Source organism: Eulemur rufifrons, chromosome 6 (genome assembly GCF_041146395.1).
Source record: "Eulemur rufifrons isolate Redbay chromosome 6, OSU_ERuf_1, whole genome shotgun sequence".
NCBI lineage: Eukaryota > Metazoa > Chordata > Mammalia > Primates > Lemuridae > Eulemur > Eulemur rufifrons.
In genome coordinates, this window is record NC_090988.1 from 100,932,582 (window position 1) to 100,949,396 (window position 16,815).

At 43.4% G+C, this 16,815-nt stretch overlaps 1 protein-coding gene across 4 annotated transcripts in view; it reads left to right on the forward strand.

Moving 5' to 3' along the window:
* The window catches only part of CHKA (choline kinase alpha), a 67,652-nt gene that overhangs the window by 44,917 nt on the left and 5,920 nt on the right, over positions 1-16,815 (forward strand). For 3 of the 4 annotated variants that reach the window (XM_069470299.1, XM_069470300.1, XM_069470301.1), the window contains 8 exons: positions 113-226; positions 3,804-3,937; positions 4,368-4,472; positions 5,877-5,935; positions 8,305-8,392; positions 8,875-8,983; positions 13,035-13,141; positions 14,622-14,703. In XM_069470299.1, coding sequence (XP_069326400.1) covers positions 113-226; positions 3,804-3,937; positions 4,368-4,472; positions 5,877-5,935; positions 8,305-8,392; positions 8,875-8,983; positions 13,035-13,141; positions 14,622-14,703 — 798 coding nt within the window. The remainder of the gene's footprint in view (positions 1-112; positions 227-3,803; positions 3,938-4,367; positions 4,473-5,876; positions 5,936-8,304; positions 8,393-8,874; positions 8,984-13,034; positions 13,142-14,621; positions 14,704-16,815) is intronic. The other variant, XM_069470303.1, reaches the window with a different exon arrangement.

Here is a 16,815-nt window from a genome sequence, read left to right on the forward strand (position 1 = left end):
TACCCACATCAAAGAATAATTGTGATGATTGAACTGTTACTTTGAAAGCACTTCTGATGCCTGGCACATAGCAAACACTCAGTAAACACCTATTTGTCGCCATCTGTTGTAGGGGGCTGAGGCCATGGTTCTGGAGAGCGTTATGTTTGCCATTCTTGCAGAGAGGTCACTTGGGCCAAAACTTTATGGCATCTTTCCCCAAGGCCGACTGGAGCAGTTCATCCCGGTAAGATTTGTTCATAAATGCGTAGTTGACATGTGCCACAGACAGAAGACGGCTTCTTTGTCTCGTTGCTACAAGAACCTGAAATGCTGAGGTTTGACTATTAAATGTGACCTATGTCATTAGACTGTATCAGAGATCAAGAAAAGCAAAATTTCTTTTGAACTTATATTAGAACCTCTTTCTTTCCTACAAAGATATATTCATCCGAATTTAAAATATAAATCAAATTTACTATTCCATTGTCCCCTCAGGCTGCTTACCCCGAAACTTTCTGCTTTACACCTTGTTCCTCTCAATTTCTGGGGCCCTTCTTTACAGAACTCACTGCTAGAACACCTTGGCCCTGACCACACCCTGCCACATTGCTGGCCATGGCTCCGTGGGGCCATTGCTGTTCTTTTTTCTCATCTCCCACTCCGTCCCTGGGTGGTTTGTGCTCTCCCACTGTTCGGAGTCTCCCATCTGCCCTGCCTCCATTTGCTGGTCAGATTCCCCTTAGAACTTCCAGGTAGCCAGGATTGTGTTACCTTCTTGTCTGGAGGCATTTTTAATGCTGCCATAACATTTGTCAGTGTGCCATGTCTTAGGGACATGTGTTGCACATCTAAAACAGCTCTGGCTCCTACCCGTACACACACACCATACTCTGCATGATGCTTCACGCAGCAAGAGCCTCGTCAGCTGTGACTGAAAGGGTGACCCTGGGCCTTTGGAACTGTCATGTGTTGTTGGCCTTGCTGATCCTTATTGATCTGCATTCACCCTCCTAGCTAGTTTTGGAGATTTGATAAAAGATTCCACATCTTAACTGAGTAAAAGCTTCTCGAGGAGTAGGATCACAGGTGGCTGTCTTCTCCTGCCCTGCTGCACGGGGTGTCTTGCACCTCCACAGCATACAGACGGGCCCAGCACAAGGGCACCTGGCTAAGGGGTGCTCTGCTGCATCTAGCTGGGGGCTGGAGGAAGGGACTCCTTTGTCTGATCCCACAGCCCAGAAACAGGGGGCCTTTTAGTGATCTGCCTCCCCAGAAGGGGTATCTTCTTTGAATTGACACATGGCATTGTCCATCAGTGCTGGCTGCCAACCCTAAGGGGTGTATTTAGGTGAATGGACAATGCTTTCACCAGGCCAGGTTTTACCTTTTCCTTGCTACCTGGCTGTGTTTTTATTTATAATTTCCCCAATAAAGGTAGTAACATCTATCAGGCACGAGAATCAAATGCGATAATAAAGTATCTACCATCCTCACGGTAAAATTTAGTACCCATACCATGGGTAGTCATGCCAGACAGTAGCAAGGTGTGTTTGCTGACATAGACAGATGTCCCTAGCATTTCATAAAACCAGGCTGCAGAACGTCATCCATCATATGAGCCTAAAACATGCCCGTCATGATTAGTAATATTTGAAAGAATTTTGTAAATATAAAACATTTCATATGGTTATGAGTAGCAATATGGATGAATCTTAAAAGTATAATATTGAGAGATAAAACAAAATTATGAGAGACTATAAATAGCGTCATACCATTTTTATAAAGCCTGATGAAAGCAAATTTAAAAATTGTTTATGAATAAGTGCATGTGTGATAAAAGTTCTCTTTTAGAAAGAGTAAGGGAATTGTTAACACAATTCAGAATAATGGTAATGTCTTAGGGACAAAAGGGGCAGTGATCAGGACACATAGGTTGTAGCATCTGTGGAATTGATTTTGTTCTAGTTCTTTAGTTGTATCTATGCTCTTTTGTATGTATTTATATTGTTTACTATATAGTGAAGACTTTTTAAAAATTCTATTAAATACTAGGTTTGAACCATATGATATTGCCAATATTCAACTGTTTCTGACCCACAAAAATGCCAATTTCATTTGATTCAAGCTAATACTATATGTTATTTCTAGGTTTACTTTTTTTTTTTTTTTTTAAGAGATGAGTCTCCCTCTGTTGCCGGGCTAGAGTGCAGCGTCGCGATCATAGCTCACTGCAGCCTTGAACTCCTGGGCTCAAGTGATCCTCCTGCCTCAGCTTCTCGAATACCTGGGACTACAGGCATGCACCACCACACCTGGCTAATTTTTAAAGTTTTTTTAGAGACAGGGTCTCAATATGTTGCCCAGGCTGATCTCAAACTCCTGGCCCCAAGCAAACCTCCCACCTGAGCATCTCGAGTCAGTGGAATTACAGGCATGAGCTAGGTTCACACTTTACCACTGCACGGGATCAGATGAATTCCATCTCGTCTGATTTCTGTAGTCTTCTTTCAAAGGGCATGTGAGAGTAGTGACACCTAAGAATGGTAGATGGTCTCTATTTCTCTTTTTCTGTGATGGGGAAAGAACTTGGAATATTGACATTTGTTTGTCTTTGAGCACATTAGCTTTAAGTTTTCCCTGTTACCAAACACATTACTGGCATTTTTGAAAATTGAGTGAGCTGCCTTAAGAAGTCCTATGTGTCCTGCCACTGGAAGCTGACTCCCTGATAATTTGTTGAGAATGTTGGAGAGGAGTCCAGAGTTGAGTAGAAGATGGAAGAGCTATTAGTTCTGATTCTAAGGCATCTGCCCTCTGTTGAGACTTACCCTGGGCCTCACATGCATTAATTATGTCCTGTAGCAGCTCTGGGAGAGACTTAATGTCACAGTTCCCATTTTATAGAATCAGGAAAATGAAGCACAGAGCAGAGGGTATGATTTAACTTGCCTGTGGTCAAGTAGCTTTGAAATGAATATTAAAGCCAGAATTTGATCTAGGGTTTCTCTAACTTGGGAGCATCCATTGTTAACCCCTGTGTTGTATTGCTTTGCATTTTCAGAGAAATATCTCTTCAGGTTCATGTAAAGAAACTGTAGAGGTCTCAGGCAATCAGAAGCTCCCATGGACGTCCCATAAAAGGGTAGCCCAGGCAAGCATGGCCTCAGGCTGCATGAGGGGGAGTGCAGGCCCCACAGGCTGGGAGAAAATCCTCCTTGATTCTGTTTCTTTGTTCAGCTTTGCAGACACCTCCCCTGTGCCAGGCTAGGGGCTGACACCACCACTGGGAGCAGCGGGAGATGGTTCCTCCTGAACTCATGGCACGTCTCCTGATTAGATCCCTGTTCTGAGCACCACCCCTTACTGCAACACGCGAGAGTAGAACGTTCCAGCCTTTGGAAGAGCTAGGAGCTGGATCCTGTGATAAACTGCTGGAGCCATGGACTTTTAGTGTTAGCTAAGAATGAATAGATTTATTCTGTGTGGGTTTTGAGGGCAGAATCACAAGAAAGTGTACTTTCCTAGAATCTTAGGAAAGTAACCTAAAAATTTAATAAGATCTAAGGAAGAACTTTCTCACAAAAAGGGTTCAAAATGACATAGACCTTTGGAGGTAGCCTGCTTCTCGCTGTAGAAGTGCCATAGCAATTGCTGGGTCACCATCTGCGAGGACACAGTGTTCACTCTTAAGGGAATTTTGTGCATTGGGTGAGACTTAAATGCACTATAAAAATTAGCTTCTGGTTCTTAAAATTGTGTGATCTCACACTTTTTAGGTCACCTGGGTAAATGTCAGTTTTTAATTCCCTTTTTTATTTCAGAGCCGGCGATTAGATACCGAAGAATTAAGTTTGCCAGATATTTCTGCAGAAATAGCTGAGAAAATGGCCACATTTCATGGTATGAAAATGCCATTCAATAAGGAACCAAAATGGCTTTTTGGCACAATGGAAAAGTAAGTGGTCAAATCACTTGGTCCTAACTTAGTTTTACATTAGTGGCTCCCAGAAGTACCAGCAGTGAGAATTTGTTTGCTATGATAGTCAGAGGTCTTCCTTTATTTCCTGATGTGCAGGCTGTCAGTTGGTGGTGTTTGTCTCACGCATAAGTCTTTTTTTTGCATGTAAAAGTCAATTCCTGAGCCAAGGAAGACTTGTTTACAACAATGCTACTGTACAGGTCAATAGGCCGAAAATCAGCTTCCTGGAATGCCACGACTCTCCAAGCCCTGCTCGCCTCCTCAGTTATGGCAGTCAGGGTTCCCACTGTTACTGTGGCTGTGCTGGTATTGAACTTGAGTGTTTAACCCAGCCAAAGCCTCAAGAGCAAGGCCTGGTGAGTTGAGCGATGATTCTTTGTTCCCTCTGTCTCTCTCTCTTTAACAGATATCTAAATCAAGTGCTGAGAATTAAATTTACTGGGGAATCCAAAATTAAACAGCTCCACAAATTCCTTAGTTACAATCTGCCTTTGGAACTGGAAAACCTAAGGTGAGTATTTGCTTCTATTTCCTGACGTAGTAAGTACATCTGTCCAGAAATTTAAATATTCATAGTCACTAAAGCTGTTGCCAGTAAACATTGATTAAGCTTGCCTTATGTCTGGCATTTTGCATTGGTTTTGCAGAGTGAATTTGAACAGATGAGTTTTGTCATTTGGAATTAGAGTTTTCTGTGAATGCTGTCATTTTATCTCTAGTTAGTACGTGAAGGTTTTGTGGAGGAAGGAAGATGTCAGAGGAGTGGTTTGGTGACTAGGGCAGTAGGTTTTTTGGGGGAGGGGTAGTGGGAGCAGGCTAGGGAGTGTAAGGGAGTGAGGAAGACAGTTAAACCACAGCTTTGGAGGGAAACAGAGGAAAAATCTTGATCCTGATCTCTGAGTTGAGGCCATTGTGGTATCCTCAGGGTGAGACTGGGTTCAGGCTACTTGCATACCTACCCTGACAAGTATTTACACCTTTAATTCCTGAAATAAATTTGAGTATCTCCTGTGCTGGGCATTATGATTGGTGCTGAGGAAATGGTGACTAAGACAGTTTTCAAGGAGCTTCTATTTTTTTTTAATCTTTTTATGAAAATGAAAAAAATTTTTTGATTATGGGTACATAATAGTTGTATTAAATATATCTTTATAGGGTGCATGTGATATAGGCATATAATGTGAGTTAATCAAATCAGGGTAATTGAATTATCTGTCACCTTAGGCATTTAATATTTCTTTGTGTTAGGAACATTCCAGTCTTACTTATTTTAAAGTATACCCCAACTTATTGTTGATTATAGTCACTTTGTTGTGCTATCAAATATTATTCATTCTATTTTACTAACTATATTTTTGTACCCATTAACCATCCCCACTTTATCCCCCACTCCGTGCTACCCTTCCCAGCCTCTGGTAACCATCATTCTACTCTCTATTGCCATGAGATCAATTGTTTTTAATATTTAAGGAGCTTTTATTTTATTAGGAAGACAGAAAACTAGTAAACAAATACAGTAATGTCAAATTATAATAAATGTTATGGTGGCGATACAGACCAAAGTAGCCCAACACAGAGGGATCTGCTTTGAGTCATTGGTCAGAGGAGGGACCGCACAAACCAGAGCCAGCAGAATGAGGACTAGCTGCTGAGGAGGGGTGTGCTCAGAGAGAAACAGCATGTGCAAAGGCCTGGCAGTGGGAAGGCGCTGAGTGCCGAGGAGCCTGTGGAGATTGCTGCTGGCATCTGCAGTAGAGCTACATAATGACACAGTTTTCAGAATTCACATGACAGATACCACACAGGGACCATGTGTTGTTTTGGAGCTCTAACACTGTGCTGACCATGTGAGAGAGCAGACTGCTTGCATCTTAAGGAAAGCTTGATAGGTAACAGTGAAACTTTCCTTTTTCAGATCACTGCTTGAATCCACTCCATCTCCAGTTGTATTTTGTCATAATGACTGTCAGGAAGGTAAGAATTGCTGCATTATGCTAAGGATGGGGTTCATGTGTATACTTAGAAGATTACCTCCAGTGTGTATGATAAATGCCAGATGTCCATCAAGAGAGTGTTGGATATATTAAATTATGATATAGCCAAATGAAGTATTGTATAAATACAAAGGAAAATTTTTGTAATGAATATTTTGTAAATAAAGGTACATTTAGCTACAATTTCCCATTTTTCTTATGTATGGTGACTTTTGGGACACCCTGTATTAAAAAGAATGATAGTTTTGTATATATCAATAGAAAAATCTCTAGCTATATTGAAGAGAAAAAAGCAAGTTTTAGAAAAACATGTAGAATATTATTCAGTTTTTGTTAGGAAAAAAAAGTACTTTACATAGAAAAGATCTGGGCCAGGTGTGGTGGCTCGTGCCTGTGGTCACTGCTACTCGGGAGGCTGAGGTGGGAGGATCACTTGAGCCCAGGAGTTGGAGGCTGCAGATAGTGCCACTGCACTCCAGCCTGGGTGACAGGGTAAAAGAAGGAAAAAGAAATCTGAAAGAATATTCACTAAACTTGGGGATAAAGGGCTTAACCTTTCTAAGCCCCATGTTATCTTTTCATTGTTTAGCTTTTTCTGGTTGATCTGAAAAGCAGTAAAAGAACAAGATCCCCCCCACCCCAGTCCTGGCCCTTCCTCCTGCATCACGAAGCACAGTGAGCTTTATTAAAGCCACCTCCTCTCAGTATCAGTGCACTCTGCTGTCAATGACTTCAGATTTCCCTGCTTTAAAAAAAAATGCCACGTGTCCCGTACTCTAACAAAACCCCACCCAATGTGATTTCATACTCAGCAGAGGTTCCTTTCTCAGCGTGAATCTCCCCTGCTGCTACCAGCACTGCCTTGCTCTCCTTGTCCTCCCCAGTCACAGGTGGCTGAGGTCCAGCCTGAAGCCCTTGTTTGCCAGGCTCAACAGTTTTTTGTTTTTGTTTGTTTTTCGAGACAGAGTCTCACTTCGTCACCCGGGCTAGAGTACAATAGCATTATCATAGCTCACGGCAACCTTAAACTCCTGGGCTCAAGCAATCCTCTTGCCTCAGCCTCCCGGGTAGCTGGGACTACAGGCACATGCCACCATGCCGGGCTAATTTTTTCTATTTTTAGTTGTTTGACTAATTTCTTTCTATTTTTAATAGAGACAGGGTCTCGCTGTTGCTCAGGCTGGTCTCGAACTCCTGAGCTCAAGCAATCCTCCCGCCTCGGCCTTCCAGAGTGCTAGGATTACAGATGTGAGCCACCGTGCCCAGCCAACAGTTTGTTTTTAATTCCAAGAACAGTCCCTCATGAAGACCTGTCATTATTAAGCCATTAGTTTGAGGCAAAATACCTTTTCTTTAATACTAATTAACTGATCATTGCTGGCTATCTCAAGACAAGCAGGGTACAGGAATTTCAGCTGCAGCTACGTGTGTTGTCCACGCCCTTGTGGGGCAGGGAGATAGTAAATGGCACAGATATCACCAGAGACGGGGCTGGGAGAGATCAGCTACCTCAATGATGGCAAAGTGTCAAAAGAATAGAGGTAGATGTTGTACATTTATTGTGTTCTGCTCCTTTGGGCTTCTGCCTCTATCTCTCCTTTTAATCACTATTTGAATCAGAACAAGTATGTTGAAAACCCTAGAAAGTGTACCTCTTACTGAAAACCCTGGGAGGGACGGTGGCCAAAAAACTAGCAAAGGCTGCCTCACAGGTGACAGCCCCACGATGCCTTAGGTGCTGGATGCTGTGCAGAGTATGAGGATCTCAGGAACACGTGCCCAAAGAGCCAGGCTGGTGGCCAACCCAGTCTGGCCCAGAATTCACCTCTAAAAGAAATAACATCATAGGATGCTGCTTGTGGTCTCCTTGGGAAGGAAAACCAGGCGAGGACAAAGCAGGGGGGCCCTGTGGCAGCCTAGCTCACTGCTGGCATCCTCACTGGGGAGGATCCTCTGACAGAGCTTCCCAGCTGGTGTGCTGTAGGCGACAAACCAAGTCCCAGGGCTGCTGGGGTGGCGGAGCTGGTGTCTGGGCCAACCCGAGCTCCAGTGGCACCCTGTGAGACATTTGGGAAGTATTGCCCCAGACAGTGAGTGAGAATGACCAGGGCTGTGAACAGATGATCTTGTGCTCAGGTAGATCTGGAGTCTCCCTGCCCGGGGCCAGGCTTCATGTGGCAACACTGCTCCTGCACTCTGTCTGCGCCCTGGTGATGTCCGAGGGACCAAAAGCCGAGGTCAGTTAGGATTCCCTGTAAGGGTAGAGCCCCTCTCTCGGCCCTGCTGTTCAAGGCCATGAGCTGTCTATTATAAAACATAAGCCATGTATGTTATCCAACCTTTTTGCAGGTAATATCTTATTGCTGGAAGGCCGAGAGAATTCTCAAAAACAGAAACTGATGCTCATTGACTTCGAATACAGCAGTTACAATTACAGGTATTATGTTATAGTCAGATATTTTCATTTCAGTGTTGTTTTCTTATTGTATTATCTTTATGGAACAGTTACAGGAGATACTAAGTCAAAACCCCATTTTAAGTTGAAAGCTTCACCTGGAAGCCGAGGCTCTTTGCCCGGTGGCCGTGGGTGAAGCAGCAGCACTGTCCTCCCTGCTCTTAGCCAATTGCTGAGGAGGAGCGGCGGTGTAATTAAACTCCAGAATTTGGCTTTTCCTTTTGGCTTCAGAGATCATTTTCCTCTCATAAGGACTGGATGTTCTTGAGTAGTGGTTCAGGTGGCGCCTTCATAACTTCAGTCAGCGCGATTCTGATAATCACCAGATTGGTGCTTTCTGTCATTAAAGCAGTCACATCCCTGTCTGCTATGCTTGTGACTCAGCCTTTTTTTCTTCTGTAGACAGGAAAGCTCCAGACTAGCAGTCTGCTTCATGCTGTGCACGGTCTTATCTCTTATTTCAGGGGATTCGACATTGGGAATCATTTCTGTGAATGGATGTATGATTATAACTATGAGAAGTACCCTTTTTTCAGAGCAAGCATGCGGAAGTATCCCACCAAGAAACAGCAGGTAGGAGATTGGTTTTTATATACTTGATAGGTAAATTACATAAGTCAGTTTTATGCAGTTAGAATTACATCTTCATTTTCAAAGATGCCCTTTTTAAATCGTGGAATGGTTAGGCAAACCCTTTTACTTATGTTAAAAAATGCTATTTTTTTCAGTTAAATGTAGGTGCAAACTTGTCTTTTGAGTGCAACTTTTTAAAAATCTGTGCCAGAGGTACTTGTATTCAGTCAGAGAAGAACCAGCCTCCTTTGTAGTTCCTTCTAGTGTTTTCGAAAAGCCCAGCCTCAGTTCTGCTTTCTGGCCTTCTTTTTGGGGATCACTGACCTGCGTCTGTTCATTTCATGTTGTGCAGAGAAGTAATCTTTTGGGCACTATGCTTTAGTAGCTAGAGCAGATGCCTTTGGTGTTAATAGCTCCCTTTCCTGTCCTGAATTAGGGGAGGCCAATGAGTGTGAGGAGGATCATTTCTCCTGGGCACTTCTTCCTGGGATCCCCTCTTTCCATTCCTCAATCTACCGCCAGAGCCTTGGGTGAAGGAAGGATAAGCAGTTAGTGAGGCGGAAGCTAAGCAGGGCCAGGGGGAAGTCTGCCGAGCCTGCCTCTCTGAGCATGTGGGGGGCACCAGCTCGTCTGCTTAGTGATCCCTCTGTTGTGCGTGTGCACCTCACACAGAGGTCAAGGACAGTGAGGACAGGAGTGCATTTAGCTGCTCCTGTAAGTCACTCAGCAAGTGTTTCCTGAGTACCTGCTCTGAGCCAGGCACTGTGATAGAGTCTTCAGTAGTGACCCACACTCCAGGGCTAGCCATTCAAATGTAGACTAGTTGTGGGGCCAGAAACGGAGTTTGCTTTCGTCTGGTCACAGGCTGATGTGATGAACTTGAATATGTCCAAAGCAGAGTGCCCAGGATGGCCTGAAAAGGAAGGGCGGGAGAAGGACTTGTTTAACCTGGGGAAGAGAGAACACAGCAGCCTCTGGGTATTTGAATTGTTGTCTTGCTGAAGAGCAATTAGACTTTTAGAGACACCAGGAAGTGCTAGAGGTCAGAATTCGCAAACTAATAAGGGGGAGATTTTCAGTAAGAAGGCAGATTTCATTTTAATGATAGAGCTTTATAACTGCTAAAACTGTACAGCAATGTAAATTTTTTATGTTTATTTTTTTGAGACAGGGTCTCACTCTGTCACCCAGGCTGAAGTGCAGTGGCATGGTCATAGCTCACTACAGCCTTGAACTCCTCCTGGGTTCAAACTATCTTCCTGCCTCAACCTCCCAAGTAGCTGGGACTACCAGGCACGCATTGCCATGCCCAGCTACTTTTCTTTTTCCTTTTTATGGAGACAGCGTCTTGCTGTGTTGCCCAGGCTAGTCTTAAACTTCTGGCCTCGAGTGGTCTTACCCCACTTTGGCCTCCCAAGGCACTGGCATTACAGGTGTGGGCCACTACAACTGGCCTACCAATGTAAATTTAAGGAAGTTCCACTCTAGTTCTATTTTCTGAGAGGTTTTAAAGATAATATATAGGGTATTGATCTTTTTCAGATAACCTTTCTGCATCTATTGAGGTAATTTCATGTTTTTTCTTTCTTTGCTCCATTAATGAAATATTTTTAAATGTTAAACCATCCTGGAATTTCCATGATAAACTCCATTTGAATGAGCTGTGTTCTGTAATACTCTGTACTTATTATTTTGTAATACTTTGTAATACTCTGTGGGATCCAGTTAGGTAATATTTTAGGAGTTTTATATCTATGCTTATAATGTGAAATGGATCGTAATGTTTATTTTTAAAATTATTCACACCTGTGTTTGGGACTTAACAATTATACTACCATTATAAAAATGGGTTGAGCAGCCTGCTCCCTCCTTATTTTTTGGTATGAATTTGTTAAGGCGAGAGATATCTTTTCTTTGAAAGTTTGGTAGACTTTGCCTGTAAAACAGTTTGGGCCTAGAAGGTTTTCTTAGAGGAGGGTCAGTAGTTACCCTTTCATTAAAGTATTGATCTATTTGTGTTCTGTCTCTTCCTTTGCAAATTTTGGCATTTAGTATTTCCCAGAAACCCATCTAGTGTGGTGGTTCAGATATGGGTTTTAAAAACTAGTTTGATTTGGATTTGAAGTCCAGATCTGTCGCTGCCAGCTGTGTAACCTACACAGTCTTAGTCTGTTTTGCATTGCTATAAAGGAATACCGGAAGCTGGGTATTTTATAAAGAAAAGAGGTTTATTTGGCTCACAGTTTTGCAGAGTGTGTACAAAAAGCATGGTGCCAGCATCTGCTTCTGGTGAGGGCCTCAGGAAGTGTCTACTGGTGGTGGAAGGCGAAGGGGAACCAGTGTGTCACATGGCAAGAGAAGGAGCAAGAGAGAGGAGGAGGAGGTGTCAGGCTCTTTTAAACAACCAGTTCTTGCAGGCACTAATAGAGTGAGAACTCACTCACTACCACGAAGAGGGCACCAAACCATTCATGAGGGATCCGTCCCCATGACCCAAACACCTTCCCTCAAGCACTACCTCCAACATTGGGGATCAGATTTTGACATGAGATTTGGAAGGGACAAATAGCCAAATTATATCACCAACTGAATATATCTATGCTTATTTCCTCATCTGCAAAAGTTATTTTGTTGTTGTGAGAATGAAGTGAGCTAATGTGCAAAAAATGAATGTTCAGAATAGTGCCTGTTACACAGAATCCAGTAGCTAGTAGCAATCGTCTTTTCTATGTTAGGTTTACTTCAGAGTGTAAGGCCCCTTCTAATACCCTTTGCCTAGGACAGTGCTTGAACTTGAATGATGCTTCCTGGTGATAGAAGCGGTATAGCATAAGAAAGCCAAGTTTAGAGAAGGAAAATGGAGGAGGAGATATTGGGAAAGGTGGTAGAGGAAGAACTGTTGGCATTCCAACTAGTGACTAGTTAACCAGGGCTTTTTTTTTTTTTTTTTTTTTGAGACAGAGTCTCTCTCTGTTGCCCAGGCTAGAGTGAGTGCCGTGGCGTCAGCCTGGCTCACAGTAACCTCAAACTCCTGGGCTCAAGGGATCCTCCTGTCTCAGCCTCCCGAGTAGCTGGGACTACAGGCATGTGCCACCATGCCTGGCTAATTTTTTCTATCTATATTTTTAGCTGTCCATATAATTTCTTTCTATTTTTAGTAGAGATGGGGGTCTCGCTCTTGCTCAGGCTGGTCTCGAACTCCTGAGCTCAAACGATCCGCCCACCTCGGCCTCCCAGAGTGCTAGGATTACAGGCGTGAACCACCGCGCCCAGCCTAACCAGGGCTCTTATAAAGAAAAATAACAGCTGTTATCTTGTTTACAAAAGAAAGAAAGTGGTGCTATACCGTGTTCTGTTGCCTTTGGATGTAGTATAAAATGTTGAAGGACAAGTAATCTAATTAATTCATATATAGAGTAAAAGTGGAGCCTGGTAGAACCTTAGGTATTAATAAATTATTTCTTCTCAAATCAAAATTAAACTTTGCCAATTTATTAACATGAGTGTGTAAATAATCATAGCATCTTCGAGTTGGAAGGCACCTTCACATTGTCAAGTCCCACTCCCATTTTGAGGGAACATCTACAACAAACACCAGGATACCCCAGAGCCTCATGCCTGGCATGTCTGTGGCAGCCCTGCGTGGAACACGAGCCAGTTTGGGGAAAGGAGTGATGCAGGCGTACCCTGCTTTAAGATTAGACAGTGGAAAACTTAGATGTGGATTCCGTTAGAAAAAACTATTCTGCCTAAATCACTTTTTCCAGAAGTACTAGCAGTTTCCTGGAACTGTCTTGTCACCCATACAGCATCAAGTTCAGTAGAACTTCTGCTGTAAACTGGCCCCAGTGGAGAACATGAAATGATGATTACTGCTAGGGAAGGTGAGCTTGCGGGATTCCTGCACCCGGGCGTAGCAGCAGTGGTGGGCTCTGCCAGGCTTTTGCCGACATGATCCCAAGAGACATGGTAGATGTATATGCTCATGACAGCTATGGATGTCATCTATTTTTAACCATCATTGATCCTAACACAATTTACTTTTTTTAAGCTCCATTTTATTTCCAGTTACTTGGCTGCATTCCAGAATGACTTTGAAAACCTCAGTAGTGAAGAAAAATCCATTATAAAAGAAGAAATGTTACTTGAAGTCAATAGGTAAGTTTTTTTTCGTTTTTGATTTATAAAGGTAGCTTACCTCTTTATAGAGTATATTTGGGATGCTTACTTGCAATTATGAGTATTTTAGGAGCCTCTTTATAATCTTACATCTCTAGGACTTACACTTTGTTAAAAATAGAATTTGCTACTTCTCCATTATGGCTGAGACTATTCACATATTTCAGATTCCAGTGCACCCCAGGCAAGGAGAAGAGGTCCCGTGTGTAAGAAGGGGAGGGTGCTTGGTGGAGTTCTGAACTACAGACGGAACGGCCCAGCTGTACGGGCTGCTGCCACCCAGGGCCTGCAGACTCTTGTCACTGATGCTCACGGAGTCGTGGGCACCACCTAATATGTCGTGACTCTTAAGTTTCTCCTAGAAAATGATTCAAACTCATGTATGTTGGTTTTAAGTCTTGCTTTTGAACCGTTTTCTCAACAGCTCTCAAAGCAGGGCCCCGAAACTTCCAGATTCCACAAAGGTCTAGATCACTGTTTATTCATCTCTTTAGTCAAGAAGCCTGTGGGCTATTCCTATTCTTTGTGGTCTCCGATGACATTTATTTGGTAAAATGGCTGTTTAACTGACTTTTGCCCACCTCGTCTCTCCGCCCACTTGGCACGAGTCATTTCTTTGTGGTCTTCAGAGTGCTCACACCCCCCACTGAGCATGCTGCCACCCCAGCCTACCGTGTGGCTCCACAGGCAGCCTGGATCTTTTCTGTTTATCGAATCAGCAGAAATACAAAAATGGAGATGGAGAGAACCCAAACAGAAAGTGTAGCACGAGGGACTCTAATGGGTCAGAGAACACAAGAAATCAGAAAGTGGGGTTTGGTGAGGATATTAAAGCAGGTGTTCCTAAATTAGAGCTTTATTTTCATGTGAATGAACCCCCAAGATATTGTTCAAGGAGGACTTGGATTCACAGTGATGGAGGGACTTGGTACAGCCTAGAGATGGGGACGTGGCTCGTGCTCTCATCTGCTCTGTTTCACTTGTGTGTGAGAGGAGGCGAAGGGCTGAGTGTGGGATTCGAGGAGGTCTCTTGCTCAGGGAGTGAGAGCTTCACCCTATCTCCTGGGGAAGGCCTGCCTTTTGGTTGCTGGTGCTGTGCACTCACACTTGCAGCAAGGATTGTTTCTTTCTCTGTATGTAGAAAGATTCTTTCTCCACCCGCACGGCCCCCGAGGCCTTCACTTGCATCCTGTGAATGTTGTTACGTGTGCCACGGCCAGGCGGTTGGATGTGTTCACACTTGCAAGTCCACCTGTCACTGGCTAGAGGTGTGAATGGGCAGGGAGTAGTATTCCCATTGTTCTTGGTCCCTGCAATACAGTCCCATGGATTTGCCAATGCAAAGTTTGCATCCACTTGAGATAAAATGAGTTAAAATGTCCATCCAGCATGAACTTACTTTATCGGTCCTATAACTGATACTATATACATCTCATGTGTGTTTCTTTTGTAATTACAGGTTTGCTCTTGCGTCCCATTTCTTCTGGGGACTTTGGTCCATTGTACAGGCCAAGATTTCGTCCATTGAATTTGGGTACATGGTATGTTTTAGGGGTGTTTCTTACCCCTACCCCTACTTACAGGGGAAAATGCTATGGTGTATGTGAATGCTTGGCAGCAAATGACTGTTCCTTACAGAAGGTTACCTGTGCCCCCAAGTACCCGAATGTGGTGACTTGCTAGCAGCAGGACAGTGTGGCTCATCTTAGGAAGCAGTGGGAAGAGCCCTGCTCACTGATGCTGTGCTTGCCTTTGAGAGTTGCCCTCACTCCCAGGGCCCGCAGGCCCTGCTTTCCTGCTTCAGAGAAGTGCTGGCTGGTCCCGTGGTCCTGGATGCCTCAGTCCCTTGTGACATAGGGACACTGAGTGAAGAAGTGTGTGTGGTACCTGCCCATGCTGTGAAGGGTTTTATTCATCAGTTACCACATCATTCTGTAGCCTGTGGTGCCCAACTTCGAGTTAGAAGCTAGTATTTACTGAATTAGACCTTCTGTTCTTTTGCAGACACATCTGTAACCAAGCTAGGCTGTCATTTTATTCTAACATTAAAAACTTCCCTTGACATGGAAAGACACTATTTTTAACCTTCTATTGCTCCATAGTGAGTGTTGGTGTCTTGGGGTCAGGATGGTGGGACAACACAAATATCTGTGGTCTGGTGGGCTCCATTTCTGTGGGACAGGTAGTGGGGCTAGTTCGTTTTATCCTCCTCAGTCTACACTAGGGTGATTTCTGCTTACAGGCAGAAGGTTTGGTTAATGCAAAGACACTATTAGGTAAAGAAAGAAGGGGACATTTGGATTTTTAAAGATTTGGAGTCGTGGTCGAATGATACCAGATGACAAAGTACACTTCATAACAAGGGGTGTTACCAGAGATAAAGAAGACAGTTTGTAATAATAAAGGACATAATAACAGAGGACATAAGCAACCTCAGTGTGTATACACTTGTCTTGCTTCAAAAGAAATGAAACAAAAACTGACAACTCAAAGGAGAGATAGGCAAATTTACATTAAAGTCGGAGATTTTACCACTCCTCTGTGATGGATAAACAAGTAAGCACACGGCAGTAAGGAGGACAGAGGGCTCGAACGACACTCCCAGCCAACTTGGCCTGATGCACATTTATTGAACCCCCACAGCAGCAGCGTGTGCATGCTTTTCAAGTGAACGTGGAACATTCGTCAAGATAGACCACATATTGGGCCATAAGACAGATCTTGATGAATATTAAAATAATACAGGATATGTTATCTGTGGGATTTAATTGGAAATCAACAACAACAGAAAGATATCTAGAAAATCCCTGATGATTTGGAAATTAAGTAATGAATGCACTTCTAAATAAACTCTGGGTCAGCCGGGCAGGTGACACCTGTAATCCCAGCACTTTGAAAGGCCAAGGCAGGGGGATCACTTGAGGCTAGGAGTTGGAGACCAGCCTGGGCAATATAGTGAGACCCTGTCTCTTCAAAAATCGTTCGAGCCCAGGATTTTGAGGTTACGGTGAGTTATGATTGGACCACTGCACTCCAGCCTGGACAGCAGAGAGACCCTGTCTAAAATAAATAAATAACCAACCAACCAACCAATAAATAAACAAACCAGTCAACCAACCAACCTTGGGTCAAAGAAGAAATTGAAAATTAGAAAATATTTTGAACCGAATTATAATGAAAACACAACATATCAGATTTTGTAGAACATAGGTAAAGCAGTATTTAGAAACTTACAGCTTTATAGCTTAAATGTTTATAATGGATAAGAAAAAAGCTTTCAAACCAGTGACCTAAGCTTCTACCTTAAAGCCTGTAATTGTAGCACTTTGGGAGGCCAGGGCAGGAGGATTACTTGAGACCAGGAGTTTCAGACTAGCCTGGGCAACAGCGAGACCCTGTCTCTATAAAAAATTAAAAAATTATCTGAGCGTGGTGGTGCACACCTGCATTCCCACCTTCTTGGGAGACTGAGGCAGGAGGATCACTTGAGCCAAGGAGTTTGAGGTTGCAGTGAGCTGTGATCACACCACTGCACTCTAGCCCAGGTGACAGAGAAAGACTCTGTCTCAATTAAAAAAAAGAAAAAGCTAGAAAAAGAACAAATTAAGTCTATAGAGAATGATTGAAATGAAAAAGGTAAGAGGAGAAATCAT